Here is a 21,524-nt window from a genome sequence, read left to right as displayed (position 1 = left end):
AGGACGCAGATCGAATGGGAATCATAGAAGATGTGGTGGTTCCTAATACTGATGAGAGCGACCGCATTGGTGTTTTCGCTGGTTGGGTGGTTGCAAAGTTTGTGAAGTTTTCTGGAGGCTCAGAAATGATGTCGATGTCCAAAAAACTATAAGCAAACACAGAAACATGTCGAACTCCAAGATTAAATAGGCAGAAATATATAATAATAAATACAGACGAGCGACGAGCAGTAGCGGTATCAACTATTTCCGATTTAACCAAACATTTTCTTTTTTTCGACTTTTGTTTTTATCTCAAGGTAAAACTTGAGCTAACTGACTGCGTGAAGGGGATTGTTCCCGCTGGATATGTATTCAAGGTCATTGTGACCTTGTTTGAAGCAACAGCTGATACAGTGCCACCCGAGGTGATGAAAGCGAAAACGCCATCAGCTGTAGCGTTTAATGGGAATGCCGGGCTTGCAGCGTTTCTAGCATTTGCTGGAATGGTCCAAGTCATAGCCGAGTCGATTGTGGCCAACGTGGTCGACTAGTAGACAATAGCGTCAAAAATGGCAATTCAAAATTTAGTTTACAATCACCTACTCCTTGGGTAATAACCGAGACCAGATGAGTGATTGTTACAGGGATAGGATAATAATTGTTTGCGTACAACGTGATTGACAAGGCAGGAGGGAATATCGAGACTACGTTTACTTGTGAATTTGCCAATAATTCACCGGTCTGAGCAGGTAGCGACGAACTATGGACAAGGTACATTTGAGGGCTCGTATCACAATCGCCAAAGGTAACCGACGAATGTTTCCGAACAATACCTGAAAGATACACCAGAGAAAACGGGCACAAGACTTGCAACGTTGGTACTGTTAGCAAATCCTTGTGCCGTAACAGATGAAGCAGTATTCGATATGAAGGACCCGAGGAAGTTCACACCAGCTGCTTTTGCGGCATCCGTCAAAGGGTGATAATTGGCTACCGTTACGATATTATTCGCTCCAGGCTTGATGACAGTTGAACCTGGGATCGTTAGAGAGCCAATGACTTGACCACCGGATACCAAGTTCAAGCTGATTGCCCCGGCGGAGAAGGATACCGTTGAAGGATTGTTGAGCTAACAATGGATTAAGTTAGAAAACAAGGAGGCAGCAAATGGGAAAAGAAGAATACGTACTAGGATTGGGACATTCAAAAGGACACCAGTTGCAGCATCTGCGCTGGTGATTGTTGGAGGTGTTGTTACAGTGACATCATTAAGAGATCCGAAGCCACCCATACTCCTATGGAAGATAGAATTTTACAGTCAATCCCTGTAGTTTCGAGACCCAAAACAATAGATCTCTGATGAAAAACTCTTTCAAGAGTCCAAACCAATACATATATCTCACCAGGTTGTTGTAATAGGCACTCCAGGAACAGATACGATACCAGCCGGAGTAGACGCATAAACATTTGCAAGCCCTTTAATATTCACGGGTACCATATCTGAGGCAGCGCCATTGAATACGGCCGATAAGAAATTCTGGAAGGTCTTCTCTTGACCAGAGATGACCTGAAGTGCACTTGCAATGCTGGTTGTGAGCTGGCCGCCAGTACCAGATCCACTGGCAGGTGTTCTAGTACTGTTAATGACGGCCATGTTGACACCTTGGTATGCCAGAGTCAGATTCTACCAAGAGTTCGAGTCAATTCCAAACGCCCGATACATAAGCGAGAAACGAATAAAATGCCTTACCTGCTCGATAGCAGTGAAATTGACATTAAACTTGAAATCAGGAGATAGCCCTGCTACAATCCCACCAACTGTGAGTTGTGGAGCATATGGTGCTGCGGCGTTGAAACTCAATCCAAGACCTCCACCTCCAAATTCCACTGACTGGATCAAGGAATCACTGCCCCCTGGAGCCATCAAGTTGAGCTTCAAGCCAACGATTGCACTCTTGAGCCATTGAGGAGCTCCACTAGTTACGTCAGTCGCTACCCCCGTCAACCCTTGACCATTTACAAAGGCCTGGAAGAGCGATTGCAAGTTTGCCAATGGTGTAACATTGTTTGCACCGGCGTTGATCTGTCCTACGGCACTAAGGGAGTTATTGCCTTGTTGCAAACTGACGTTCTTGGTTGTGACGGTTCCTATGGTGGTGTTGTCTGAAAGCGCCAGTGCGAATAATATATCGCCGACTTGGACATTAAAGTTTGATGGGTTGGAAAGGGTCAGCGACGAAGTTATTGGGATACTGCCATTGACTGTTGTGGGTGCACCGATATTAAAGTTATTCAAGGTCACGTTCTGAAGTCCTCCCAAACCTAAACGAGAGATGAATGAATGAGACTAGTGCTATAATACATTCGAAGAGAACATACCATTGACTGGGACAGTCTTGTCCAATGCTAGATTATTGAAGCTTTGACCAGCCGCTGCTATCGACAACGAGTCGGTAAATTGAAGATTCACTACATTCATATTCAACAAGTCCCGATTGAATGCTGCGAGCTGCGTAGTGTTGTAAATGGTAACAGTCTGTCCAATTGTAATGTTTGCACCTCCACCACGAATGTTGACGGGATTTACGGTAAGATTAAAGATTTGATATCCGTTATAGCTAACTACTATGGGTCCATTGTATGTCAATGTAGCGTCGGTGGTGCCAGCGTTTGTGATACCCAGCACGGAATCCAAACGGAAGGTAGTTGCAGTTGGCTGCGTGATACTTGCGGAAGTGAATGTCAACACAGCACTATCAAGTGTTCCCTCTACAAACGCTGGTGTGAGACTTCGTAACATTAGGCAAAATCTTGGCATACGTACGAATTGCTTTCGGGATGATGACCAAAAACACGATTGGTAGTAGGATGATCAATAGCAAGATCAAGACGGCCGTGATGATGAAGCACGTAATCCATTTTCTACGTCGGTACCACGGTGCGGATGGCTCCGCCTTTTCGTCAGCAGGTTTATCCCAGTTGTATTGGTAGTTGTTATCTGGGGAGACCAACGTCCCTTGAGGAGAGACCGTCCATCTCTGTACATCAGACATCTGCTGAGGTTCCGTTTCCGTAGCGGGTACTGACGCATATGCTGGTTCACCAAATCCCGTTCCTATCATTGTATTTGGTGCCGTTGTGCCTGGCAGACTCGTTTCACCCAAGTCATGCTCTAAAGGTGCAGGGGCGTTCGCCATGTATGATGGAGGTGCAGCGACATGTCTCGGCGGCGCCGGTCTTTGCATATTCATCCATGAGCTCATTCTTGCTGGGTTGCCGCAGAGACTTTTGCGACGGATTCGTTCCGAAAGAAGGCAGCAAGAGAGATCCTAGTACATCAATGCCAAATGATTAAATTCTGAAGGTGAAATCCGTTGGATGCAGCAGCAGTTTTCAAAGTCAACAAGAGCGACGAAAAGCCAAGCGCTGCCGTTAAACTATAATGCGTGTACTTGACGATACCGGAAAGGAGAGCACTTACTGGTCTATAGTGATTGATGCACTGTGGATTGGGTGCCTTCTGGATGAGAACTTTTGTGATGGGTTTCAGCTGTACAGCGTCCGTGTGTGAAGAGAAGGACAAAAGCAAGCAAGCAAGCACTATGCAAACAAAACAAGACTGCAATCAATGGCCGAACAAGCTTGTTGAGGAGTTAGTATCGACTGGAGATCTGGTCACAATTCCTGTTTAAACGCTGAAAAGCCTGATAACTTGGCATCGTGCATATTGCGGACGTTGTCGTTGTGAAATAACAGGCAAACCTAAAGAGACAGCCCAGGAGAAAGCTAAAGAGAGAAGAGCGAAGTAGTGAAAATATATTATTTTCTTGCTGTGAATCTGAGCCTCTCCATTCCCCAGTCTGTGTTTTTGAACAACCGCATCATTGGAGCACTTTAGATCACTTCTGCTTTACATTAAAGTGAGTAGGCAGCAGATGAGCTTTCATCGCTACATCTCTAAATAATAAATAAGGGAAGCTTAGCTTACGAGGTTGTTGCGACCGTCGGCGATCATCGTTGGTCTTTGTTGCCCGAGCGTAAAAAGGAGGTTGGAAGCTGACGAGGCTAGAAATTCCGATTTAGAGAAGAACAGTCAAATAAATACCATCGGACCATATATCAGATACCAGCTGCTGGAAAGCCCATCAGGAACTATTCCGTGAAAACCACGTATCTCATCAAAACACTCCCTTTTGTTTGCGTGAAGATCCTCTTGGACAAACACTCAAATCAAAAGCAAGCAACTACAATCAACTGCCACCTATAGACGCCGTCAATTGTCTGCAAGCTTACCGCATTCCAGTCCGGCAATCATCGTCAGGCAAGTCCAAAGGACCACCATATTCTCTGTCAGCAACCACACGTTTCCAAACAAAAAACGATATCTCCAAGACAAGCTTCGCTTTCAATCCAAACTTGCTTGCCTGAACGCAATATTAACCTGCACATACAATATAGTTTACATTGAATACATCGGTACTCTGATAACTGCTGCGTACACATCCTCCCGCTCAACATTAACAATCCCCAGTCAACGAAAAAATAAATCAGTGTTTTGCAAAAGAAAAATGCTCTCAGCTGAACACTCTCATAGTATTGCTGGCAAACGAAAAGTAGGCCATGACCTCAACAATCAATGCCAAACGACCTCTCCACTGTCATCTCTTCAAATGCCATACCCAATGCCAAACGATATCCCCCGTGATACCTCACCAAATCGATTGAATGAAGCTCTATTGCTCATGAATCTCAAGTCTGTCATGTATACTCCTCCACAGCCATACGAAATTGCACATAGTAGGAGGCCATTCAAAAAACTGTCGTTTGACTGTATAGCTGATGCCTCCGCTAAAGAGGGTGCCTCATCCCTGATTGCCCCGCTTCAGGATATGGAAATGACGGACGCTCCGCCAGAGTCTACTCGAACCATACTAGGATATAGTAGCGACGAACACTATGGATCTACTGGCATTCCAACAATCACATTGCCACAATCCAGACCCGGAACGACAACACCACCTACCATGATGGACTCCTCAAACGCACAGTCATCAACATCATCACCAACATCCACAGACTCGTCATCGTCGTCAACAGATACAGCCATCCTCGACGAGACCGTAGAACGCAACAACAAGTTAGTCTGGGCGCAAGCATTAGCATCTATAGCATCAGCACCACCACCATCAGGCAATAATACCTTTGCGCCGCCAGCACCACCACCATCTCCATCCCGCACGACCCCCGTTGACCCTACAAACATATATAGTCCACCTAGATCATTTGTAGCAACTGGCAACTCGTCTCATTCCAGGCATAACTCGTATACTAGTCCTAGAACAGCATCCATGCTAGCAAGTCCATCACCTCATCGTAAACATCCATACTACCCACCAAGTACTGATGCACTCAACTCAGAAGAGCTTCGAAGAAGGTTGAAGGTTGTAAAACGATCAGAACGTAGTGTAGCAATGCCAGATGGAGTAAAGAGTAGCTTTAGATACGTATTCTGATAAGTAGATTGCAACAAAAGCTATTGTATATAGGGAGAGTGTTTTTTGAATAGTGATATAGTAGTGATGCCTTGTCGAATTGCCTTTTGAAGGAAAAACACCAAGTGTTTTGTGTATATCCAAATGTTTGTATAGTATTATAATAAAAAAGCTACAACGAGATATGCATTTACTAACTACTAGCTTCGATTTCACAAGTGCAGCGGCATGAAGCAAAACCTACCAAACATGGCTGATACTGGGCCGACGCCGTGGCTCTAAATACAACCTAGGTACCCAACCACGAGTTCCAGTCCTATCATCCGACGATTCTATAATCTCACCAAACCACCAGTCTTCGCTTCCATCCGCTTCAGACCCATCAGAGGCGGCGCCCAACCGTTCTATTCTCACAACATCACCTGGTTCGAGTCTGACTTCTAATTCATCTTCAGGATCAAATGCATACACCACATCAGCATCAAACAAGTAATTACTAGTGGGCGAGAGCGCCTCGTGTACCGAAGTTCGAGACGCCCTATCTGCTGACAATGCTCTAGACCGTCTTTGTCCAGGACCATGATTTGATTGAGGCCTTGGTGGTGGTGCTGGTCTTGACGGCAGCTCGACATTGTCTACATTACTTTGGTGATTATTGGTGCTATTATAGTTATTACTGGTGATTGATGTAGACGAAGAAGAGGACAGGCCATCTTTTCTCTTGGTCCCAAATTCAAACGGCCTGAAGAGGGATGAGCCAGATGCAGACGGTTTCATGCTCTGTGAATTATGTCTGCGTAGAGTCGGCGACGTTCCTTCTGAGCTGTTTCTGCTAGGGATGCTAGGTCTGGTGGGAATACCGAGTTTTGGTGAAGGCATTGCTACTACCGGTCTCGGTGGAATGTACGGAGATGTTGCTGTTGACGATTCCGATTCACCAGTGACGGTCCTACTATGAGTTATTGGGCTCCAGCTACCAGGAGCAGGGCGACCGAATGGTGCATGGGTCGAAGAGGCATCGGATAGATCAGGAGATAATGCTCTATCAGGAGCTGCAAATCCAGCGCCTACAGCAATGCCATCCACCAAATATTCAGCCTCGCTGCTGGTGGTTTGATCTCCCCATATGCTTCTCCTCCATTTAGAAAGTGCACCCATTCCTTTAAAGGCTGACTCTACTGTTCCACCAACAGCCACTGACTGCTGATAGAGCGGCACTACTTGAAGCCCATCTACTATAGCTCCTGGTGGTAGGATGTTCATGATCGTGTGCAAGTCATAATATGTCTGAGCTTGAACAGTTACTATGCGTACGACTATTATATCTATCATGGATTCGACTAGAGATAGGAATTTTGGCAACTCTTCCACCAGTTGAGCATTCATACTAGTATATGTGTCTGCAGATTCCGCCAAGGCTCGATCTACTGGATCACCTCGAGTCCGAGCCTCCTTGACACGATTGAAATCCAATAACTTTGCATCTCGCTTCTTCATCAAAACTGTGGGGTTTTTGAATTGACCTTGCAACGAGTCCATAGTGGAATACACGGTGCCCTTCATTCGAGTGTCCTAAATGGCAAAAATATTCAGACATCTACAATAATAAATTGGGCATGATTCCTTCGTCCTTACCGCATCTCGCCATAAACTGGCAGATATTCTAGCTGATGCTTTACGATATTCTGACACCACATGTGATCCTCTGTCAATACTATACACTTCGTCCCAAGCAGTAGCAAAAGTATCTTCCAGTTCAGAGTATTCTCTAACAGACTTGATCCAATCGCCACAAGCCTGCCGTAACTCTAACATATCTCGTTGAAGCGACTCGAATCGATCAGACAAGGCTTCATATGTCGTGTCGACCTACATATTGTATGGGCCAAAAATAAAAAAGGGAAAAACGCGCAACTTTTAATCCGTAATAAACTTACAGAGCCTTTAGAGAGTCCTACACCTTCCTTGACTCGTTGGGTACCACGAGCAAGCTTCTTGTTGATACCCCGTCTGCAAAGAGAAAACAAAATTGAGACACAACTTTAATGTAATGTACACACCAGAAAGTCGCGACGAACACGTACACAATGTTTGTAGATCCCTTTCCTTCTACGTATTTCTCAACAATGTCCTTTCTTCTTTTGACTTCATTGATCTTTTCTGCAATGCGTTCCATTTCCACATAAGCTCGTCCAAGTTGCTGGAAGTCAGAATGCGTTGAGGTAGTATCCTTTATCAATTGCTATGAGAGAGGGTAGATGTTTGTAAAGGTTGGATAATCGTAATCGCATTTTTCAACTTCACTTTGATGAGTAACGGATATTTAAGCACTCTCTGCACCGGCTTAATCAGCAGCGAGCCCAGATCCCATGCTTGAGTCCTACCAGCCAGCTCTCCTTGTGCCGACTTTAGAAACTCCTTGACTTCATCTGCACCAGTCGGACCAGCCAATTCTTGCAATCGTGTCACTGAAGATTCATTATGTTTGCAAAACTCTGTAAAGACTTCCTCCAGTTGTGGAGCCTAATTTTGATGAAGAGTACTTAGACTCTGGCTGAAACGAGGATATGATAAGAAGGACTGAATTCTCACAGCATTCATGAAGGCATCTCCAGCGTAATCATCGTCAGGAACACAAGCTTCGTCTAGATATGATAGAAACCATCGAGAGACATCAATGACAGATTCAAGGTTTGAAAACAGAATCTTAACATCGGATTCTGATAGTACACCAGTTTGTATTGACGGATAGTAGAATACCTAGAAATCGAAACCGTTGGTCAGGGTTATAAAACAGAACTTGAATGGACTGCTCAATCATGTACATACATCTCGTAAAACTTCCATGTCATTCAAAAACGACCTCTCAGTATCTACTAGCTCCTTCAGCACATTCCGTCTTCTAGATTCACGCTTCTTGGCTTGATCTTCCTCAGTCATCTCACCACCATCTTCACTTGGTACAGGCGTTGACGATGTAGGAGGGCTAAAGGGTGAACTACGACCAGCCATCCGTGAGAAATCTTCAGATATAGGTGATCGCTGACCAACATATGCTGATTCAGGCAACTCGGTCAGAGGTGGTGGTGTTCCTTCTCTATTCATACTACTATCACGAGTCATTGGTGATGGAGGAGCTATTAAGTTTGCATTCATTACAGGAGAGTTGGGTGATATTATTGGTCGAGTCACCGATGGTGTACGTGAGAGCGAAGGAGCGGTTTTTGGTGGTTCGAATGTGAGACCTCCTGCACCAGCATTCAACGCGGCAATCCTTTCTGCTAATGGCCGTACCGGCATTACAGCGACTGGTTCTTCTTCTGTATGCGATGCTGTAGGTGGGGATTCTGAGTGTACTGGAGATGTTATAGATGGCGGGGGTGTTGGGCCTGCTACGAATGGATTTACAGATCGTTTCTTACTGGGCATTGGTGGTCGAGAATAGCCCGGTTTCGGTGGTGAAGAAGTACTTACTGAAGTTGGTGATATTGGTCGTGGTGCTATTATTATAGGATCAGCAGAGAGATTCGCAGGCTTTGCGGGCCTGACTGGCGGTGGATTCCTTAGTGAGCGATTTAATGAAATTCCACTACTAGCACCTTGTCCATCTTCTGTCGAAATAGATGCAGACGATGACTTGTACTTTAAACTACCTGGTCCTCGTCCGCTATCAGTCTTAACAACACCAAACGCCAATTGACCAGTATTGCCATTGTACTTTGGTGCCGTGTTTGCATCTTCAGCTTCGAATATCCTGCTAAGACGAGACACTGATAGTCTCTTTCCCTGAGCGTCATAATCCGTCTCGCTATCGGATCCGGCACTTGATCTCTTGCCATTACCACTGGAATCGTTGTTACTGCTGGTATTTCTACTTTTAGGTTTACTATGATGTGGTTGTTTTCTCTGCTGACTCTGCCAAGGTTGCTGTGTTGAGGAATGCTGTGGTGTAGACGAGTTGCTAGTAGACATTGCTACAGAAGACGCCATTTTTCTAATAGCGGATCCTTCGGGCGATATGACACTAGAGCGAAACGTGGCAGCAGAAGTCTGTTTGTGGAGAGGTCGTGATGTAGATGTTTGGGGCGTGATGTTGGAATTGGCACTCTGTTCAAACATTTTGGCCAAGTCTCCGACACGTTTTCGAGGCTCCGTCGACTCCATACTAGTATCTTCTTCCATTGTTAAGGTCTTTCAATTGTGATCCTCGATTCCTCGCTGATTCTTCAAAAGTTGAACTTTCAACCAGTCTGCTACCTAAAAGTGAAGGGAAAGGTGAGCAAACTTTGTTCCGTTTGGCTTGATATTTGGAAAGCAATTCGTTGCTCTTGCCCACGTACTTTGCTGCCCTCAACAGGTTGTTATCTTTTGTAGGTTCGACACCTTTTGAAGAACAGGGGCATCGAAGCTCTACGAAATATAATACGCTGAAATACATTATGGCATCATATTATTATTCTACATATGCCATTGTCTTCTACGTGGCAATCCTTATAGCTACTGTCGTGGCATTGGATTTGCTTTTCACAGGAAATGGAGAATTATTCAATGTCGGCAGATTCTTGATTGAAACAGACCCATACATGTGGGCCCTACTAGGAACTTCATTATGTGTCGGCCTATCTGTCTTTGGTGCTGCTTGGTATGTCCTCCTTGACCTTGTTTTCGTGCAATGGAACTCTGGTGTTTTGATTCTATTATCGTGTTAACCGTGTCCGTACCCTCAGGGGCATCTTCATTACTGGATCAACCATACTTGGTGCTGCTGTCAAAACACCAAGAATACAAACAAAGAATCTCATTAGTATCATCTTTTGTGAAGTTGTCGCCATCTATGGCTTGATTTTGGCCATTGTCTTTTCTGCCAAAATGAGTTACAATAATGAAGAGGGCGTCTCATTGACTCGGTCTGCTTACTTTGCCGGTAATCCGTTGGTTTTCTATTTGAGTAGACATAGTCCTTGACTGAGGCCATTCGTTGCAGGTTACTCATTATTCTGGTCAGGATTGACTGTCGGATTTGCAAATTTAGCATGTGGTGTATCAGTCGGCATTGCTGGAAGCTCTTGTGCTCTAGCTGATGCTGCAGATGGTTCTCTGTTTGTGAAGGTCCTTGTTATCGAAATTTTCGGATCTGTAGTAGGACTTTTTGGCCTGATTGTAGGCCTATTGCTCTCAGGTAATCAATTACATGCAGCTGCAGGTTCCTTTTAGCTACGATGGTTATGATGTTTGTAGAATGACAATCGTGGTCTCAACATTTCCTTCGTCGTGTAGGGAAAGTTGCCGATTTTAGGTGAAAGAAAGAGCCTGATACCCCTCTTGTAGTGTGTAAATACAAATTAGACCAACGCAAGCCTTTCTCTACAATTGGAAGTGTTTATTCGAGAGTTTTTTGCTAATAGGTTCACCTGGTTTTTACAAACACATTAGTGGTTGATTCCAATATTATATTATCCATTTTACACAGTAAAGTGCTCAAAATTATGCTATGATATTCTGCAACGCAACCACTTGACGTTGGCCATAAACTATATACTCCTCATGAGGATGAAGTGACGGTGGAACACTAGTCCCCCATTTAGAAGGACTCGCTCCCATCCAAAATTCAACCTTATTGATTTGACCAGGCAACACGAGCTCTGTATGCCGAATCCAGCTATTGTTGAAATTTTTTCCATTCAACTTCGCCTTTTGAATGTAAATGTTCTCTGGAGAAGCACCGTGAGCGATGATATCGACACCACTATCGCGTCGGTTATCTGGTCGTAGATTGACTTCCGGAATACTTGGCGAGCCTATTAAATGCGGGCCCGTCAGCAATAATATTAAAACCTGTGTCTCATGCTATCTGAAAACAAACCTATCAGATACAGATCTTGTCCAGCGACAGGGAAAATTCCAATCATTCCAAATATGACCCACGATCCCATAGACCTGATTGATTAACCATTAGTTATACACCGAAATGATATCTTTCAGACGCCAAAAGGCAAAACCGCACCCAGCGTCATCATTTCCAGGCAGACCATCAGGTTCAATGCTGAAGTTATGTGCCAAAATATGTCGGACTCGTTCAGCTGTCTTATCTGGTCGACCCGCATAATTGTAAAGATATGGAATCAAAAAGGCTGGTTCGTTACCAATATCGAATAGTCCAGGTGAGTCTAGAAACACGTCGATACGCCTCACAAACTCTTCTGGCCCGCCAGAGAGTTTGACCAGAGCGGGCATATCATGAGGAGCATAGAAACTATATGTCCAAGAAGATGCCTCATAAAATTCTAGTGAGAGAGTTCAGAATCCATCAATGGCAAATACATTCAAAAACAAAATTCTTAGAGTCACCAACCTGCATTCCACATTGTGCAGTCCTTGTGTGGGTTGGCCAAGGAACACAGCGTTGGATCACGAAACGCTGATATCCATTGACCATCTGGCCCTCGTGGAGCAATAAACCCCTGAATGTCACCGACACTTTTAATACTATCATCCCACAAATTACGCCAATTCAATGATCGAAATGAGTACTTGTAGTGGGATTGAGTGTCGTTGACGAGACGAGCAACTTGAGCAATACTAAAATCATTATACGAGTATTCGAGTGTGCGAACACATGCGCGATGATACCAACTTCGAAAAGATAAAACGTGTTAGGATTTGGTTGAGACAAATAAAACCAAGAAAAATAAGGACTGACTCAGCTTGTCCCAAATATGAAGGAACGTAACCAAGTGCATTAGTCTGCTTGATGTCACCACGACCTAGAATAAGATGACAGTTAGTAATTTTCGTAGGGTAAGGTTGGTTTAAGAATTTAACAGCAAATGATTTACAGGAAATACATATTACCTTCATACAGCCACTCTTGTGGAGGCTCTTCAGCGTCACGGATCATACTCTTGAAGGCTTCCCTCCAATCAACACCATCAGCACCAACACCTTTAACTGCAGCATCAGCAAATACAACGACACCATTACTGCCAGCCTGAGTTCGACCATTGTTATCAGCAACACGACAATCAGGAATATAAGAGTCATGATATCCAATATCGGCTAGAGCCCTCAAAAATTGAGAGTGCACAGCTGGTCGTAGAAGCAACATTAGTGGAAATGTTGTCCTAAAAGTGTCCCAAATACAGAAGAAACTAGAGATGGGAATCAGTTGTGATCAGGTCCTACGTGCAACTACCTCTCAATAATTAGGAATGAAGATATACGCACTCATCGAAATAAAACTCGTCATTCTCCCATCTGGGATTATCGCCTGTACGATTTGTAGGTACTAACATGGTGCGATATAGCGAGCTATATATCATCACTTCTTGCTGTTTTGTGGCACCAATCAAGGTTATGGGCGATAGTGCCTCTTCCCAGACCTTTTACAGAGTAACATTTTAGATAGTTCAGGTTTTGGAAATAATGTCCTTTCACCAAACCTTATGCGAATCTTGCACAACCGAATCGAAGGATATTGACAATGGAATTTCTTTTTCGAGGTTTGCGCAAGCTGTCTCTATGTTTCTAACGGAGATTCCGATACGCAGCACGGTCGACTGCATGTCCTTTACCTTCATTTCAAAGTAGCCGACTGGATATCGAGCTATGAGACAGAGCAATGAGATCGTGGTAAGAATTCGATGAATCGATTCCTGAAGCTTACTATCAGAATGAGGCTGCCTCACAGCAGTGGGTACACCTGTATCGATGGCTTTGGCAATTACAGATTCTGGTCCGTCGAATTGAGCACAGATACAAACATCGAAGTACCCTTTTGTGGCGCCGAGGCCTAAGGAAGCAAATACCGAAACACACGTTAGTGCTGACAATCAGAGCAAGGATGGAACGATTTAAAAAGATACCTCCGGTGGACCATCCATCTATAAAAGGTTTGTCAGATTCAGTTGACAATGTCGTTATAAAAAGACTTGCCTCGAAATCTGCCACAACCGGTCAGGGTAGTTCCATTCACGATCTCGACGTGGCCACCAACTGGATTAGGTCCTGCACCCAGATCAGCAACAACGTGTACTGTATCATCTACTGACCAAGTGTATCGAAAAATAGCTGTACGTTCAGTCGAAGCAATCTCGACTCTAGTCATCGATTCCTTTAATATCGTCGAATAATAACCCAGTGCAAGAGATTCATTAATTCTCGAGTATTTTGGGATTGATATTGGTTTGTTCTTGACTGTCATATCTAATCCAGTCACTGGCATTATATTTACGGTTTCCCAGCCTGTTTGATGGATAGCATAGGTCAGTATAACATGTCGGTTTGACGTTGGCCAGTGACGGAATACTCACTGCCCACGTCACCACTCCCAGATGCATGCATTAAAGTGAAGGCCTCTATTAACCCGTGCTTTCTATAACCGCCTGGTGTGTTATTCGGTTCTTCTGTTGTCGCTCTGTCCATATCGGGACCGACTTTGGCGTATCCAAAGGGTCGTGCTGGACCAGGAAAAGTGTTTCCATCTCGAGCAGTACCAATGAGCACTGCTACAGAGTTAGCTCTTGGGAATTCACCATCAGATTTTGGGCTGTCTAATACAGTGAAGTGGGTTTTCGACCACGATGCCGATGAAGACGATGTCAATGATGATAATGGTAGGACCGACGATCCCGTGGCATAGTTGATAATGAACAAGAATATGAGTGAGTAGATCAGCAGGGCCATTATTCTCTTTGGTGATCTAACGATTCTAAAGAGTCCAGCGATTCGTTGCAATAATGTAGGAGATGGTTGGTAATGATGATGTTGCCTCTCAATGTCGTTTTTCATTCTCCAGATAAGAAGCAACTGGCTGCTCCTGAGGTTGAAAGACGGGCTGATGAGGCAACGCTAGGTGACGAGATGTTGCAGATCAAGAAAACAAAGAGGGAATTACGACAAAGTCAATGGAGTTTTCGACATTTTTCAGCAGCTCGGTGAAATTCGAGCTTGCATTTGACCAGCTCAGTGAATTTCTCGCGTCGCAAACCCGAAAGTTCACAAGAACTGATTCACGACAAAGGGCAGAAACTCATTCATAGACGAAGGAAGGCAAAGAAGGAACTCACCAAGCTCTAAATTAGGCAACGCAGAGGATCTCAACCACTCGCCTCCTCTTTACTGTTGTACTGTTGCTCTTTCTGTTCACATCACAAGTTGGACAGTTCCCAATCCAAACTCCCAAGAAGCAGACATGGCATCTATCTCGCGCCCTCTCTCTGACAGGCCACTAGACCTTTTTCTCACTGTACGTGACAAGTGCCAACAGCAGTTTATTGTCAAATGCCTAAATCAGAATTACGCAAAAGCTGACTTGGAACCCGGCTACACAGGCATTCTTCATTGTCCATATACCAACGTCTTTGCTGATTGACGGTCAAGCAATTCTACCTGTAAGATCATGGAATACTTGACATGTTGACAATTCCTTGAACAGAGCCTCATATCTCGTCTGAAGGCAATTACTACCAACCTCATTCTTCATTTGAATCGAATCGTTTTATTACCGCTCACATGCTTATATCAACTGGCTGTAGAAATATCTGACATGGGGTCCTGCTCGCTCTGCTCTGGATTGGTTTGTGGGCTTCAGCTCGGACCCGTTCATGGGCCCAATTGGAAGAGGTCCTATTCCTTGGTTTGATGGAATCGTTTGGACGGAACTGCTATTCCAAGTTCCCTTCTTCTTCTATCTAGTGCAAGTCATCACAAACTCCAATGCTGTCAAAATCAAATGCTCAATCACACATCTTTCACTCTTTCTAGTCATGGCTTGATCAATGATTCACCAAAGATCCGTGTTCCCTCGATCTTCTACTGTGGTATGTAATGGGTTTTTAGTTTTATCCTTGTTCGCTTTGATCTTGACATTTGCTTCTTAGGGCATGTAATGACAACGTTGGTGCCAATCTTGTCGGAGCTTTGCTTATCTGAAACGCTCACTTTGGCTCAAAAGCAAACGTTGATAGGAATATGTGAGTACCTCCAACATACCGGCTATGTATCGTTTTACCAACTCTCATACACCCTTTCACACTAGATCTACCATATTTTGCTATTCCAGCTGTCCTACTATACCGTATGACGCTCGGATTCGAGAAATGGAGATTGCCTGGGGCTAAGCGCCCCGACTCGAAGGACCAATAAGAAGGACGCGAAGCTTCAAGCAGCAATCAAACCCCACAAAATACGAATGTCCAAAGAATGCGTCAGAACTGTATCCTCGATAGACCGAAACATAAAATAAATATGTAATATTCTGAAATGGGCGCGTCTTTCCGCCTACCGGTCGTGTTGTACTCGCTCGTGATTCTTCAAAAAATTTGGAGCAGCAATGAACGGACTTCCACCAATATCCACCAGTGCAAATGCAGCATCTGGTACTAGCAGTGTATTCATAGTCGCGCTCAATCACTTTGCGGCTCCTGAATTCGACCTGGAATCATGGCTTAATAGCATGTTGTCGCCAGTGAATGCATCAACACCAGCCAGTGCATCAACCACAGTAGCCAACGAGGATGTAGATTATATTATAGATTCAGATCCAACAGCACCGTCTTCATCGTCAGCCGCAACTCCATCAATCGACAGACTTGCATCTGGAATCTTGTCGCAGCTTGAACAATTGTCGTTTGAATTGTCGACGCAACTAGACACTCTATCAACCACCACTATAAATGCATTGCCGCAAGTCTTGCATGATTTGGGTCAGGCCAGAAAGCAGTCGTCCGTAGTGTCTTCGCTGGTCCGTGAATCCAAACTCGCAATGTCGAAAAGGCACCAGGAAGATGATACAAACGTCACATTCGAGCATCTGACTCGTGTTGATACAGTCAAGACTCGTATGGAAGCTTCGAAGAAGATGCTGAAGGAAGCTGAGAACTGGAACACGTTACCTGCTGAAATGGAAGGCATCTTTGCTGGTAAAGACCATCTGACGGCGGCTACTCGCTTACAGGAGGCTCAAAGGTCACTAGTACTATTGACTGGTGCACCAGACTATGAAGATCGTAAAGCCTTGCTCGCCACCCTTCAAAATAAACTAGAAGCAGCTCTGAGCCCACAACTCGTAACCGCCTTGAACGACCGAGACGTGGACGCTTGTAAAAAGCTATATCGTGTATTTATGCAGATTCAAAGGACTGGAGACTTTGCTACTTACTATTACAAAAGTCGGAAGGGCGGTGTCGTCAAGACTTGGGAATCAACTTCTCGTAGCGACAAGCTCATTGAAGGCCTCGAAGCCTTTTATGAGGAGGTGGACAAAGTAGTTACGAAAGAAGCACAGTGGTTGCCGTATGTCTTTCCACATCCATTGGATACATTGCAGGAACTTATAAAGGACATCTTTTCCTCATTGGATATGAAGTCTAGATTGAGTGGTCTTGAGTTGCCAGTCATAGTCCAGGCTTATATTGTTACCGTTGGTTATGGCTTTAAACTAGAAAAGCTGCTAGCATCAGTGTCACCACTAGGAGATACACCATCGTCACCTGGTCGTGCGGTAAGACCTCCATACCGTCCTCTTTTGTGTACTTGAGATTTCTGCTGCGTTCTGATCCACTTTTCACTTTCAGGTCGATAGCAGCCAATCCCTAGCTGCCATGTTTGAGCCATTCCTACAAATCCAACAAGACTACTCTATTCGAGAGTCTGCTTTGTTGATGTCACAACTGTCTGCCACCACATCAACATTCACGAAATCTCGTGACGTGGAGATTGTACAACCAGCATTCGACGCAATAAGACCTCTCGTATCTCATATAGAAGCAGCCATAACACGTTGCCGAGCCTTCACTTTCGGATTTGGTGTAAAGGGGTTGGTAGATGCCGTAAATTCATACATAGAACGAATAGCTAGTGTTTATACCAATGCCGTGCTCAAGTATCTTGGTGGAGCAGATAGTGAATGGGGACAGTTTCAAGTTGGATTACGAGTACTAGGTATATGCTGCACGTTGCTGCAACGACTGTCAGAACTAGAGCCTGGTATAAGACGGATTGTAGCTCTTGCTGAATCGAGACGTGATACATCGTCAATTGACGAATGTGCATCGGCCACAAGTATATTAAGGGCATCCACTCTAAATTCCCTTGCTTTACAAACACTCATATCATCAGCATCCAACACCATCTTGGTGCAACTAACACCTATAGAAACGTTAGCAAAGGCAGCTCAAAAGAGAGCCTTTGATATCCTCATAACACCAATCCAGAAGCAGTTGGATGTAACACCGTCATTGCCAGTATGGAACGCATCCGCACCAACTACGTCATCACCATTTGGTATAGAGGTACCTCAATTCTCACTCAGCCCATCATCGTATGCTACCCGAATGGGCGAGCATCTGCTCGCTTTGCCACAGCAAATCGAATTATATCAGGATGACGAGGCACTTCGATGGAATGTAAAGGAGCTTCCATATCTCGCTACTGAAGAAATTGAGGAACCGGAGGTTGAGCCGGCATTTTTATGGATGACGTGTGTAGTACGAGCTGCTGCTAGTCTCTTTAGTACATCGATATTAAAGATTGATAAATTGTCGCCTCATGGATGTTTACAGCTTAAGGAGGATGTAGGGTATATGATTAATGTATTTGCTGCTATGGATGTGGAACCTGATGCCACATTAGTGGCCGTCAGGAAGGGTGTAGAAGGCAAGGAGTTGTTGAAGGGGGAGATCAACTATGAGAAGGTGAAGGCCGTAGTTGACGATGAGAATGTGTCTCGTTGGATGACGCGTGCCCTCGAGCCATCATCATCGCAATAGCCTTGTATATAGCAGGTTTTAATAGAGCAGTTATTGGTTTTGACCAATCACAACACACGTCGCTCGATCAAACACGGATAGTGCGTGCTCAAATGCTCCTTGTTGTTTGTTTCTGTCTGTGAATGCTCAATTCACACATACTGCTGATTACATGTAACTACCAGTTTACCCAGCTCTCCTGTCTATTACTTAATTATCATGGCTGTCTTTGCTTGTTAAAGCTACCTTGTCCATGTCATCAGATTTCAAACGGTCTCCCAAAGTGGTAAACCACTTGTACACTCGCTCATAAACCTAATTTATAGAGAACGTAGGTCAAAGAGGGTCGCGGTAACGGGATACCAAGGGACGTTTGCAGAGAAAAAAGGATCAAGAACCTATGTTTGCATCACACCAGTCGTGATCTTACCATGAAGGTGATGGCTTGACCAGGAGCAACACGCAATACTCTAGGCGTAGTTCCCTTCCAGAACGATCTCCATCCTTCATTCTTCAACATGCCAGTAGTCACTTCCACAAAGCGTGCCCAACCACGTTGTTGACTGGGATTCTTTTGGATACGAGTCTTGATGGTGTCAATTGGTGCATTGAATAGTGGACCACAAGCTCCTGAAATGAAACCCATCAACATATGTTGGTAGGCAGGTAGAGTGTCGCCTGCTTCTGGTTGCGCTTTGTGCAACGCCGTCTTCAAGTATTGGTAGACGGTAAAGTTGGCCGCTTGGTTGGTTGCTAAACAAAAGGAAATTGGCTTGAGCTTTCAAACTGAAACATTGATTACGCTTGAAACTATTGATCTTTTTTTTGCGTCAAATGTACCTTGCCGTAATGCAGTCAATCCAACACCCTTATACAAGGCACTAGCACCTTCTTCTCTTATGACTAGGTAAGCACAATGTGCAGCATTACGGTATTTTGGAATGTCCAATGGATCTGTCATGGAATGCCTTTGAGCTTGCAATCTGATTTTGATGACATCCATAGGAGTGACTACGAGCACAGCTTCCGTCACACCAGCACCCAAACCGGCTGTTTACAAGGAGAATGAATGTGAGGGTAATGTAAGAGAACAAATAGGGTTCAAATAGCTGACGGCGGACAGTTTTGTACAAGAAGAGAGAGCGAACCACGGCTTTCTTAGATGACTAGACAAGACCTGATTACGTACCAATAAAGATTCCAGCAGAACTTGTTTTCCCAGTTGCCTTGTCAGCCATCCAATCTTTGTACGCTTCAAAGGAAGAGAAACGAATAGCCATTTTCGGCACGATACCCGATATGACTGCTCCTAGACCTTTGTACAAGGATAGGAAGCCTTCTTTTTGGACAATCTGTATACCAAGACCGATGAAGTTTTGTCGAGCCTTTGCCTATTAGAGTTTGTGAGACTCAGAACTTGATTCGCCACATCACTGTTGAAACAGGCAAAGCGACTGGGTGATCTGAATTATGCAGGGCTAGTGGTGCAGATGTAACTCGTTTCGAGGTGCAGTCCACCCATAGTTTTTAGCCTCGCGATAGTTTACCTTTGCAGCAGCAATAGCAGCTTCGCTCATTTGACCTCCAACGCTCATAGCAGGCCTTTTTTGCATACGTTCTCCTCTGAGTTGCAATCGAACCTAAGCATCATGGTGAGTTTGATTTTACAGTTCAGTTGAAATGATTTCGAGTGGGAGTAACGCTGTGGTGATTCTCAAACAGCGTCGAAGCGACACAGCAATAGTTTCATCAGCAGTTACAACATAAAGTAGTCGAGAAACATGACTCTGTAAGTATACCTTGATAGTATCCAATGGGTGACAAGTGAGTGCCTCACACATTCCAGCAATACCACCAGACAAGAGATGAATGACCGTGTTCTTCTTGGCACCTGGCTTCTGAGATGATGCAGCTGCTGCCATTTTCAATGAAATCTTCCTATAGTCAAGCTTGTTGAGTCAGCACGTGCAAAAAATATTGTTGCAAAGAGTGTGAGAAACTGGAATGCTTAGAGACGTACTAAATATTATCTGAAAGATCTGCTATTTCTGTGCTGTAGATTGACTGTTTCTCTGCTTGATTCGCTCTACTAGTGACCACAAACAATCGAACTCCGAAAAAACCCAGGGAGGAAGAATTTCAAGAATTTGCCCATGTGTGGTGAGTAACCGTTTTGAACGAGTGATGTCATCAAAACCGAGACAATCAGATGATTCTGGAGACACCAGAGGAGCTGTACATTCTTTCATTTTATGAATTTTAAACTTTACGCGTTCAAGTGTGTTTGACAATATTTCATATAGGAATGGAGCTAAGGGAATATGGACTACGTGAGCTCGTGATGCCGAAGAAGACGCATCAGGGGCAGTCGTTCCAATTGCTGACGATGTGGTAAGGCTGCCGTGAATTGACATTTCGAAGCCTGAAAGTAGCAGCAGAATCGGATCAAATGTCCAATCCCTGTCTCTCTCTCTCTTGCTTATATGACTCTGAATGTTGCATGCTTCATTGGATTTACCATGGTGCTGACCCTTTTGTGGATTTGTCGTATGTCGTGTCAACCTGTGTGAGTCTGTACGAGGGAGTCACGAACGCGATTGACTCTACTTGTTTCTGTAGTCTGTGATGTTTTAAGCACGTTCAACTCTGTCTTTGTTAACCTTGCTCAGACGGCTTCTATCGCACGAAAATAGTTGCTGTCGTGACGAGCTCGTCTCGAAACATCTGACAAGGAACATAACGAATGTTTGTCTTTCTACACTTATAACGAATTCTAACTTTCTTATTAACTGGCAAAAGGTGCTTGCTACATTCTGTGTCGTCGGGATGCAAACATTACAGGTCCCCTTACAGCACCTCCCGTTGGTGTCCTAATATCTCGTGCGTTTTTCGCGTAAATATTAATAATGCAGTAGTTGTCCAGTATTTGGAATAAACATTGGTGTCAAGTTTGAGGTTTGTGCCTGAGGAGAACAAATTCCACTCTGTTGCGTCCAAATTGGTTTTCAACCATGGTTCTCGAGATCTGGGACTATGTATGTTAATGTCGGTGCCGCGGCTACTATTACTGCGATGGTTGATGGCAGGAGCAGCAATGACTATCCTGTTATTCTTCTCCTTTTGGCGACAAATGGCAAGTTTTAATATGTCGAGCTTGTTTCATGGAAAATGGAAAACACCACCAACATCCTTTTACCCGTCACAGCTTCAAGTCCAGGATACCTCTCGAGCCATTTAAGCATCATGAGACATTCAGAGAATCTGGCTATGGCAAGTTGTTATTGTTCGTTGTCGTTCTTGCAAC

The 21,524-nt window shown here is 44.4% G+C and overlaps 7 protein-coding genes across 7 annotated transcripts; 3 read left to right on the top strand and 4 right to left on the bottom strand.

The window, feature by feature from the left end:
- Nucleotides 1-289: 289 nt before the first annotated feature.
- On the bottom strand, nt 290-3,245 carry SmJEL517_g02692 (uncharacterized protein; the record flags this gene model as incomplete). The annotated part of the gene is made up of 8 exons (XM_031168620.1): nt 290-529; nt 586-742; nt 816-1,111; nt 1,172-1,277; nt 1,386-1,666; nt 1,733-2,304; nt 2,362-2,751; nt 2,807-3,245. 8 exons carry the CDS (start codon nt 3,243-3,245, stop codon nt 290-292), a joined length of 2,481 nt encoding a protein of 826 aa, XP_031025396.1.
- A 2,469-nt stretch (nt 3,246-5,714) lies between these two features.
- SmJEL517_g02691 (uncharacterized protein) lies at nt 5,715-9,656 on the bottom strand (the record flags this gene model as incomplete). Its single annotated transcript, XM_031168619.1, has 7 exons — nt 5,715-7,046; nt 7,110-7,343; nt 7,412-7,484; nt 7,559-7,716; nt 7,779-7,997; nt 8,067-8,234; nt 8,304-9,656. The coding sequence occupies 7 exons, from the start codon at nt 9,654-9,656 to the stop codon at nt 5,715-5,717; spliced, it is 3,537 nt and encodes a 1,178-aa protein (XP_031025395.1).
- Nucleotides 9,657-9,913: 257 nt separating this feature from the next.
- On the top strand, nt 9,914-10,774 carry SmJEL517_g02690 (uncharacterized protein; the record flags this gene model as incomplete). Its single annotated transcript, XM_031168618.1, has 4 exons — nt 9,914-10,116; nt 10,202-10,398; nt 10,480-10,653; nt 10,752-10,774. The coding sequence occupies 4 exons, from the start codon at nt 9,914-9,916 to the stop codon at nt 10,772-10,774; spliced, it is 597 nt and encodes a 198-aa protein (XP_031025394.1).
- Nucleotides 10,775-10,958: 184 nt separating this feature from the next.
- SmJEL517_g02689 (uncharacterized protein) lies at nt 10,959-14,156 on the bottom strand (the record flags this gene model as incomplete). Its single annotated transcript, XM_031168617.1, has 12 exons — nt 10,959-11,272; nt 11,338-11,411; nt 11,479-11,758; nt 11,827-12,107; nt 12,175-12,238; nt 12,327-12,595; nt 12,699-12,853; nt 13,046-13,077; nt 13,138-13,263; nt 13,337-13,354; nt 13,425-13,715; nt 13,784-14,156. 12 exons carry the CDS (start codon nt 14,154-14,156, stop codon nt 10,959-10,961), a joined length of 2,277 nt encoding a protein of 758 aa, XP_031025330.1.
- A 508-nt stretch (nt 14,157-14,664) lies between these two features.
- Nucleotides 14,665-15,617, top strand: SmJEL517_g02688 (uncharacterized protein; the record flags this gene model as incomplete). Its single annotated transcript, XM_031168616.1, has 6 exons — nt 14,665-14,718; nt 14,804-14,863; nt 15,008-15,108; nt 15,237-15,292; nt 15,353-15,445; nt 15,511-15,617. 6 exons carry the CDS (start codon nt 14,665-14,667, stop codon nt 15,615-15,617), a joined length of 471 nt encoding a protein of 156 aa, XP_031025331.1.
- A 187-nt stretch (nt 15,618-15,804) lies between these two features.
- Nucleotides 15,805-18,241, top strand: SmJEL517_g02687 (uncharacterized protein; the record flags this gene model as incomplete). Its single annotated transcript, XM_031168615.1, has 2 exons — nt 15,805-16,974; nt 17,048-18,241. 2 exons carry the CDS (start codon nt 15,805-15,807, stop codon nt 18,239-18,241), a joined length of 2,364 nt encoding a protein of 787 aa, XP_031025322.1.
- A 189-nt stretch (nt 18,242-18,430) lies between these two features.
- Nucleotides 18,431-20,142, bottom strand: SmJEL517_g02686 (uncharacterized protein; the record flags this gene model as incomplete). Its single annotated transcript, XM_031168614.1, has 6 exons — nt 18,431-18,535; nt 18,651-18,973; nt 19,061-19,270; nt 19,410-19,611; nt 19,768-19,860; nt 20,020-20,142. 6 exons carry the CDS (start codon nt 20,140-20,142, stop codon nt 18,431-18,433), a joined length of 1,056 nt encoding a protein of 351 aa, XP_031025323.1.
- Between the last annotated feature and the right edge of the window lie 1,382 nt (nt 20,143-21,524).

Source organism: Synchytrium microbalum (assembly GCF_006535985.1).
Source record: "Synchytrium microbalum strain JEL517 chromosome Unknown SmJEL517_scf0012, whole genome shotgun sequence".
Taxonomy (NCBI): Eukaryota; Fungi; Chytridiomycota; class Chytridiomycetes; order Synchytriales; family Synchytriaceae; genus Synchytrium; species Synchytrium microbalum.
This window is presented reverse-complemented; position numbering and strand designations above follow the sequence as displayed.